Genomic DNA, 9,510 nt, shown 5'->3' with positions numbered 1-9,510 from the left:
TCAGAAATTGTCCAAGTCTCTCAACATTTAAAAATGTGGTGGGCTTTTTGTTTGCTCATTTTGTGGGTTTTTGACTCATAAGACTAAAGTTATTGGTGGTACAACTCAGCTGAAATTTTGGACTAACATTAATTTCATAAACAAAACCAAAAATCCACAACAAGTAAGTTAAGTGCTGGGAATGTATCTTCCTACATACTATACATACTCTAAATTAAATACAGAAGGAAGAAAATCCAGAAATTTGTCCCCAAAAAGATCTTTCCTCATAGCAACTCAGAAAACATTTTTCCTTTTAAATACTTGTTTCTTATCAGCATGTCAGATTATATGCTTTTCTATGTGTGTGTGAGAGACATACATGGCATGTGTTTATCTGAATATCAGAAAATGTTACTGCCTATTGGAGCTGTGCAAAATATTTTCTGTAAAAGTTGACAATCTTAAAAGTTTTTTTGATTTATCACTATTTTCAGTAAGATGATGTAAATCTTTGCAATTGCAAACTAAAAAAAAAATTCTCTGTCAAAAGTGTGCCTTTGGGGATCATCATTAGTCTTGTGGGGTATCTCTAACTGACAATTTGAAATTGTGCATATGTTAATTTATTAGAATTTCCTAAGCTGTGCTCACTGTAAAATAAACTTTAATTTTTTACCTTATAAGTGTAAACTATGTTTTGAAAGTCAAGGTGGGCTTTTAACTCCTTCTTAAGATTAAAATAGTACATTGGAACATGGCTGGATTTCCTTCTCTTTTTGCCCTCTGCTTTTGAAGTGTGCCTTCAGGAGATGAGAAGAAAAGTCATCATTTTGGAAAAGGTTCTGTGAATATTTAACAAAATGAAGAATGCAGTTTGCTTTCAAGGCTGTGTTTTTCAATGGAAGCAGAGGCAGAATAGTGAAACATTTTTAATATGAAAATATGTTATTACACCTCTGACTGGAGAAAAATCTGTTGTCAAACATTAACATGCATTTCTTCAAAGAGCAAACTCTTATAGAACAGTTGCTCCTTGGTGCAATTTAATTGTGACTGTAGAGGCACACTTTTGACACCAACTAAAACTGTGGTCTAAATGAAGGCATCTCTTTTCTGTCCATGCAGGTATATTTACCTATATGGATGACATTTTAACAAAAAAAATCACTTCCCAATTTTTATTTCTTTTTAAAAGGAAGATAGGAAAACAAATTCTTCAGGAGTAAAAATCAACAAAAGTACTGTATGATCATTTAACAACAATTATTGCATGATTTTGCATAACCCTTGGCCTTTCTAAAAAGCAGTATTTGATTTTGAGATGTGAATTGGTTTAATAATGAGTCATCACATATCTGCTCACTCACACATCATAAATATTTTACTTAGGGAAGAAATTTTCTTGAGATTTATGAAAACATAAAAAAAAATATAGTCCTAGGTTTTAGCTATTAACTCAGAGATTTTCACTGTCAGATGAAATTCATGTAATTGGAAATAACTATTCTCTTGAAAGGAATCCACAGTACTTTGATAAAAAAAATCTGAGAGGCTTTAGGGAATATGACAAACTTGATGAGGTCAACCCCAAGCCCTCAAAAATTTCTCATACTGTTCGGAGATGAATGAATTACCTGTCCTGTAACTCCAATACATTTTAAGGCTAGTTAGAAGACATGGAACAGTGATACTCAAAGTAAATGCTTAAAACCAACCAACCATTTTTATGACAGGGTAGTTATTTAAAGAGAATTATTTATATGGGTGAAACTTTGCTTATTCCTTTACATTTTCTATTACAGTAAACCTACCACCTATTTGTATGTCAATAATAACTGATCTTAGAATGCCACTTCATAGCTTGAATCTTCATTTTGCCTCAAGGTTTGTTCTAGCCAGGTTGGCAATTGGAGAAAGTCCTAAAACAGAAACATTGACACATGCTGATAAATTCAAATGTGGAACATTAAAATTCACATGGAAGCGGAAATGACATTCAGTGTCAGAAGTAACAAAGTCTTTGAAAGTCTTAAATAATTCATATAGAGAATATAGGTTAGACAGATTTAATATAAGTGTGCTTTTTCCTAAAAACAACCCCCCAAACCAAACTTTTTTTTTTTTTTTTTTGCTTTTTCTTTAAGTCTTTTGTCTGTAAATACGAAAGAGGGCTACACCCCAACATAATTCTTCATTGCCATACTAAACGGTAAAATAGTCTTTCTAATTCGCATTGCTCATGGCAGTCTTATTTGAAGTTCCTTTATTGAGTTTGTGGTTAAAGCAGTTTGGGATCTTTGTTGGTTGTAAACTTTTGGCATAATGTGAATACCAGTCCCTTTCAAAAACAGCCTTGAGTTGTTTAATGATGCTTGTGCTGTTCCCCGCGTCTGCTTGGTTGATAACAAGGCCAGCTCCAGCATTCTGGGTAAAAGCATTTCCCACCCAATCAAAATTACCTGCAAGCAAAGGCAGGAATAAACAGTAAGTTTCTAACATTTAAAAGAAGAACCAAATAAAAAACCCATCTCCCTGAAGGCAATCCAGAACCATTGCCCCCAGTGCAGAGATGGAAGTAAGTTTCTTTTTTTAAATACCTGATGAAAAAAAAAAGCTCCAATACATACCATGCGTAGTGAAGATTGTTTCTTGAAGTTTTAACAGCTCTAAACTTTCAGAAGTGAAAACAGGTTCTTCTGTTTATTCAAAATTAATTTTCTCTTCCTTTTACATCTATTACATTATTAATCCATGTACTTTCCTCACTGGCTTTTTCAGTGCTAAGAATGATATTTTTTTTTCTGTATAAACAATTCAAAGTTCCAAAACAGTAGATATTTTACAAACTACCTGTTGACAGATACTATTTCAGGAAAGAAAAATAGATTTTACTCATTTATGCCAGTTATTACAGTCTTTGTTGAAATCTAAGGTAACACATAAGCACTTTGAATCCTGGGGACAGCAGGGCAAAAAAAGATAATTGAACTAAGGGAAAACAGGTAAATCAAGTACTCTAGTTACTTTTTTTTTTTAATTTCACTAAAACTCTAAATAATATTTTAAATTATACACTTAAAACATGCAGCATTTTGGACAAACAAGGCTGTTACTTCAGCAGGAAATGTTCAAAATTATGAAGTTGTCAAGGATTGTAAATTGAAACCTCATCACAAAGGACAATTTTCCCTATGCTTTCAAGTAAAAGATGTGTCTGGTCCTTAGCATGCATTTTTATTACTTTAACAGAACTTTGATAATTTCCTTCTTTTATTTATATGTAGCTAAGGATGTGAGTACAATGGGAAAGAAAAAACCTAACTTGGCTAAGAATCTAAGCCATGTAGATGTGTTCCAAGGGACTGAGATTTGATCCAGCTATATGAAAGAATTTAAAATGGAGTGGAAAAAATTATCTGGGAGAGGGTCAGGTGGGTATCATAAAACCTTCTGGAGATGAGGGAGGAATGAGCTGCAGTACTGGATGTAAAAATACGATTTGGATGGATTACAAGGTGTGTGTTTCAAGCCCATCAGGGTGGGCTTTTCAGAGAAGATTTCAGTTGTATCTCTACACAGTTTGGGATGTCCCACTGTTGATGTGTGTGGGCTTTGCTTTTGGATTGCAGCCTTTCCCCTCCCTCACTGTCTTCCATCATGGGTGGTAAGCCCTTGGCAGTGTGTCAGTAAGATCACTAAAGCATCAAGCTGCAGCACATCACATGGATTTTAAAAATGTCATCAGCTGCTCTTGAACTCAGTAGTGGTTTTCTTACACCGCTTGCACACGACTCAGATTCTTCAAAAGGTAGTTTTCAGCCTGCATTCAGTAGGCATTTGACTGGTAATGAACTTTTCCGAGGTGCCACACAGCAATTTTAATTGAATATGCCTTTAACCCTAAATACCAGTTAGATACGTACCTAATGTTAGGAGAGTGTCTGAAATGTCATTGTAGTAAATGCAGTAAGGCTTTGGATGATGAGAATGAACAGCAACTGTACAGTATTTGCCAGGATTGACCACAGCTTTAGTAGTAACATGGGGAAAAGAGAACACGCTATCTTCATTGGATTGCAGAACAAGAGAATATGCTAATAATCATACCTGCTTCATAAATTGTGTTATATTTGTGGTTTCAGTCTGTTTTAAGATACTGAAAGCAGAATGTTGGTCTAGAGAAACCAACTGAGAGGGAAAGAAAAGGTTTTAAATGAGAAGAATCTCAAAGTTCAATCATCACCCAGTTCCCAAAGAACACTATTTTCTTCACCTAAAGAATATATCAGCTGTCATTGCTCATCTAGATAAGGTTGTTATCTCAGATTTTTGGATACAAACTGGAATTTTATGAGATGTGGTTACTTACCAATGTACGCAGCTCCATCAGTCACCATGTATTTGTTACGATTCAATTTGGGAAGAGAAGTGTTCTTCTGTTCTTTAAGAAAGCAGGCACTCTCTTCCTCAAGGTCAAAGAATTTCTGCCATAAAATAGAAGGAAGCACAGGTTAATGAGAATTGCTCTGTAAGAGACAGAAAAAATACAGTCTGTTCTCTAATCTTTATTGAAAATGAATTGGTGCTACAGAACAGCTTAAGTTTTTATTGCTAAGAATTAACTTTAATAAAATGCTGCACATTGTATTTCCAATTAATTCTCATAGTTTGTGATACTCCTGCCTTGGCATTCTGAACTATACAAAGTATATAGCTACTGCATGCTAAAAGCAATACAGTGCCAGGTAGTAAAGGCTGTAAAATGAAACCCCCCTCCCTCCCTCTCTCCCTCCAATCCTTCTGTTCTCCAGGGTAAGAGCCAGGAACTTTAACTCATTTCCTCATTTTTCAAGGGACACTGAGGTTTGAAGTCTGCTTCAGGATTGGGATCAGCAGACACAGCAACAGCTGAATTAATACCTCTGCAATCACACATTACATAATTTCCAAGAGGAAACTTGCCATTTCAGAAACTTAGAAGCTTCTCAGGATTAAATTTGGCATGAAGAAAGAAAATTTTGCAGGCAAATGTTTTGTCCTAGAGAGTAAAGTATGAGCAAGATTTATTTATTTGTTTGTTTGTTTGTTTAAAATTTTAGAGCCATATGCACTCCTTGTCTGATCAGTACCAGACAAAAATGAGCAAGAATACACCTGCACAAGTCAAAAACAGGTTCATGGGGAGGCTCAAGAATAATTTGGCTGTAGATAGATGTCTGTTCCATGCCATTCTTTTGTGTTTTCCAGTTGTCTACAGACAATTTTGTTCTAGGTCATAACTTCTGTGGGGCCTTTAAAAGCACAGACCTTTCTCTGTTCAGCACTGCACCCAGCAGATCTGGCCCCTTCCTGCTGCTCCTTTGAGAGGAAGACCAGCCATTCACACACACAAGATGCATTTACAGGGTCAAGTACACAAAACTTAATGAATATGGGAATTAAGGTCCCAAGAAGCACAATGGTGAGCTCTTCACCTGATCCAAGCTTTAATTTAATGACCACATGAGCATAGGACAGAGCTCCCCACTTCAGCAGCAGTGTGATATGCAGGTTACTGCTTGCTCTTTGGCTGTGTGCTTACAGCATTTAGTTAGTCCTCAGACAAAGCTTTCTAGGTGCAAGTTCTTCCAGTGATCATTCTCTTCAGAGCACTTGAGTTTGCATTATCAAAACAGTTTCAATTGAATCCAGTAATTATTAATGGGACATGAATGGGACTGAGGTGCTGAAAATGCCAGGTGTAACAGGGTTGCAGTGCCCTGCTTCAAACTCTACACTTGCAGTGAGGCAATATCAAAACGTGCATTAGGCTGGTCAGAGACCAGAATAAATCAGGAGGAGACTCCTATCTAACAGACAAATTACATCTGCATCTCCTTCTCCAGGATGACCATTGCAGACCAGTGTACACTGCAGCTCCAGCCAGCCATTGGCACTCAGTGGAAACTTTCAAGCCAAACTATCAAGACAAGGCACATTACAAGGATCAAGAGTTAAATGAAAAAACAAGAAATTACTGAGTATGCTTTGTAGGATATGTTATCCCCAAAAGAACAGAACAACAGAGGGATAGGAGGTCATGTGGTGCAGGTGTGTGTGGCATTTTGATCAGAGCCATAGAGGTATTGCAGCAGTCTAGCAATTTTAAGCATAATTTCAATCAGAATTTGTAACAGGTTTCTCTTAAAATTTCAATGGTTTTGTAGATAAACACACATAATACATGTCTGCAAGACAGTATTTTTTGCACTGAGGTTAGTTTATGTTTTCTCATAGCCAAAGCAGAACCAAGAGGGAAGAGGAGTGTTTTCAATAGTTCAAAAGGTAATTTAGTTTTTACCTTGTTAACCTGTTCTTTCTCCTCCATACACACATCAGCAAACTCTGACCCTTGGGCTATTACTCATACCAAGGTTTATTTAAGGCAGTGGCTCACCCAGGCTGGGAAAGGTGATGCACAGCACAGAGCTGACTTAGTGTTGTACCTTTGTAACCCTCTACAGCTGATTTTTTTTACTGGAAGTTGTTTTTGTATTTTCAAATTACAGAGAACTCTAGCTGGACTATTTACTTAGAACAGATGTCTAGAAGTAATTTTCTTTTTTCCTTTTATAATTTAGTCATTGACAAGATAAATTCTGTACAAAAGATTTTGCCTGCTGTAAATAGATAGCAATGGATATAAGTATTAGGTACTACTTGGAAAAAAATTTGAATATGTAAATAGAATTTTGATGATAAATATGGAGCAAGCTAGAAGTTACTTAAAATTGAAGTAGCTTAAAAAAAGTCAACTATGTATGTTTTTTTTTTACTTAAAACCACACTTTATGCTGCTCTTTTACTAAAGAGATTTATAATAACAACATATATTATAAGAAAAATGCTATTTCTAGATATGCATAATACCACTTATTGTGTATAAGAAATAGTACTTCCTATTCAGAATTGTTGTTAATTTTCAAAAAGCCAGAAGGATATACAGGATTAGCAATTTATCAAAATAAAAATCAAAATAATTCAGAAGATTATTTAGAATTGTTACTTGAAAAAACAAAACAAAACAATAAAACTGCACCAAAGCCCCCCTAAGATCCAAGGTGGCTGATTTCTAGTGTACCTCAATTTCATTAAAGTGAATTGTACCACACTGGAAGTAGCACTTACAATACATTCTGCTCTCTAATACATTTGTATGGTATTTTTCACTTTCCTGTACTGCACGTCTAATGTGGCCCCATAGTGGTGCTTCTGGTTTTCACAATTTTGAGTTTGCAGTCTAAATTTAATGTAAAATCTTCATTATTTTTTCTAGCACTTTGCACTCTACTGAAGGAGTGCATGCTTACACAGCTTAACAGTAAGATTACATGAATGCAGACTAAATCATATTTTTGTGCTGTCAGATTAACTCTTATCTCACAATACAAACATGACCAGTGGCTACAGTTCACCCTGTTGGCTTTGCTGCGATAGACCACATGTGATGTTTTGCACGGGCTGTCCACCACACTGACTGCCTTTTGGCACTGATACATTTTTTGTCTTAATTTTGATTCTGTTACTATTAAATTATGTTCAATATTTTACATTTCCTAATATTTAATTAAATTAAAAGACTTTGACAATAATAGAAAAAAAATCTCAGTTGCTATGTTTTGGGTGGGGTGGGGAATATATTTTAAAGCAATATGGATTATACTTACAACTTTCAAACTACAGCTTGGAACTTCAGTGCAAATAGCTTTCAGAGATGAAACAAAGTTAAAAGTAAGGGGATCTGTGTCTCTTGAGAAACTTATGAGAAGTCGTACTTTAATACTTCGCAAAACTAATGCTTCTCTTATCTTCCCATCTAAATACGGCCAGTACCTGTGGAGAAAGAAGACAAAGTTTGCAGAGAACCTTTGAAACTTTAAAAAGTTTGGGAGAGCCGCAGCCAGAGGGCGCTGCTGGCCAGCCCAGCCATGGTCACACGGGATTTTTCCCAGGTCAGGGGACTGGAACACCGGATCTCTCCCTGACTGACATCCCTTGTGCACTGGGACCGTGCAGGCTGGGGACTGGAATGCCTTCTGTCATTTCCTCCTGGGGAAACAGAGCTGCTGTGCAGCGTGCCTGCATCCTTCAGGAGCCGCAGATGAGACGGGTCACTGAAGGTGGACGCTGTTTTGTCCTGATGAGGATTGCAGAAACTCTGCCAGGAATGGGATGGTGGCTTCCATGGTGCCATTCTCACAACTGACAGATAGCTTTGTATTCCTGACATTTGATGGGAGCAGGGCAGGGAGAATGAAACAAAGAAAAATGCATACCAGCAGCATCAAAACATCTGGGCTAATGAAATCTGAGCTCTACCATGCCAGAAAATAACTTACAAGCATGAACTGGGAGCTGGCAAGGCAGAGAAGCTAGGGCAGTGCCTCAAACACAAAGCCATGAAGGAAAAACGTTGAAGAATTCACACAGGTGGCTGCCCTGCATCTCCCTAATCCAGTAAATTTCTGAATTCTTCCACCATGAGAATAAAGTAAGGAGGAGTATAGGAGATAAAATGCAACACTGTAGTGGTTCTACACACTCAGATGCTTTCCAACACAAAGGAGAAGTAGGAGGGATACGTATCATGAAACTGAGGCTCCTACAGCATTGTCCATAATTCTTTCCCTGTGATGGAGTCTGCACATAATGAGTTCATTGGAAAAACTCTCTCATAGACTTAAAACAGTTTATGCTTGGTATCACTCATATGAAAATTATTTTTTGAAAAATTTTAACAGAACAGCTCTAAATAGAAGAGTACATAACCACAAGCTTAATTTGGCTTAACTGTGTTCAAATAAAATGCATAAATGGAATAGCAGACTTTGCTAGATTCTAAATTCATTGTGAGCATTATCAAGAGTAGGAGGGACTAGTGGATACCTGCCTCCTGATGCACTATTCTGGATGCACTCTGACTCCAGTTTTGGGCCCATGAGTGCTTTTTAATGGTCCATACAAACTGGCTAGTGAAAATTATGTGGTTTTGTTTGGTTTTAGCACCTCTCAGTTAACCAAACTGTGATATCATTCAAATGTTATCTATTCTGAATTGGGAATTTTTGTTTATATGTGTATGCCAGTAAGATAATGACTTTCCCCACACTGTATACTAGTCATAACACATTATTTCTCTCTTAACACACACATGCCTTCTGTCATGCAGAATATCTGCATGATACATATAACATGCCAGTAGCTGTGGTCTCAGCATAGTCAATATCATAGTATAAGAAATAGGATTCATGTATGAGCAGACTGTTATACTCCTGGGTCTCAGTCACGTGCAGATGGTCAGACTAGATAATTTCTGATCTCCTTCAACAGGCAGATCCAAAGCTTAGGACCCAGAACTGGAAATGTCCTCTTAGGTCCCAATTCTGCTCCCATTTAAGTCAATGGCAGGACTCTCACTGATTTCAATAAGAGCAGAATTGGGCCCCAAGAAATTGGTGCACAGTAGTAACTAATCTCCTGTGGGTTCAC

At 36.7% G+C, this 9,510-nt stretch overlaps 1 protein-coding gene across 3 annotated transcripts in view; it reads right to left on the bottom strand.

Moving 5' to 3' along the window:
* Positions 1-457: 457 nt before the first annotated feature.
* PLD5 (phospholipase D family member 5) overlaps positions 458-9,510 on the bottom strand; it is a 158,943-nt gene continuing 149,890 nt past the window's right edge. For 2 of the 3 annotated variants that reach the window (XM_079298893.1, XM_079298894.1), the window contains exons 8-10: positions 7,689-7,854; positions 4,352-4,466; positions 458-2,441 (exon numbers count right to left, since the gene is read on the bottom strand). In XM_079298893.1, the coding sequence (XP_079155019.1) occupies positions 2,206-2,441; positions 4,352-4,466; positions 7,689-7,854 (517 nt within the window). In that variant the 3' untranslated portion in view covers positions 458-2,205. Of the gene's footprint in view, positions 2,442-2,609; positions 2,846-4,351; positions 4,467-7,688; positions 7,855-9,510 lie in introns of all 3 variants that reach the window. The other variant, XR_013773437.1, reaches the window with a different exon arrangement.

The sequence above is a fragment of the Erithacus rubecula genome (assembly GCF_903797595.1).
Source record: "Erithacus rubecula genome assembly, chromosome: 2".
NCBI classification, from domain to species: domain Eukaryota; kingdom Metazoa; phylum Chordata; class Aves; order Passeriformes; family Muscicapidae; genus Erithacus; species Erithacus rubecula.
Note: the sequence above shows the minus strand (reverse complement) of the source record. Positions and strands in the feature narration are given on the sequence as shown.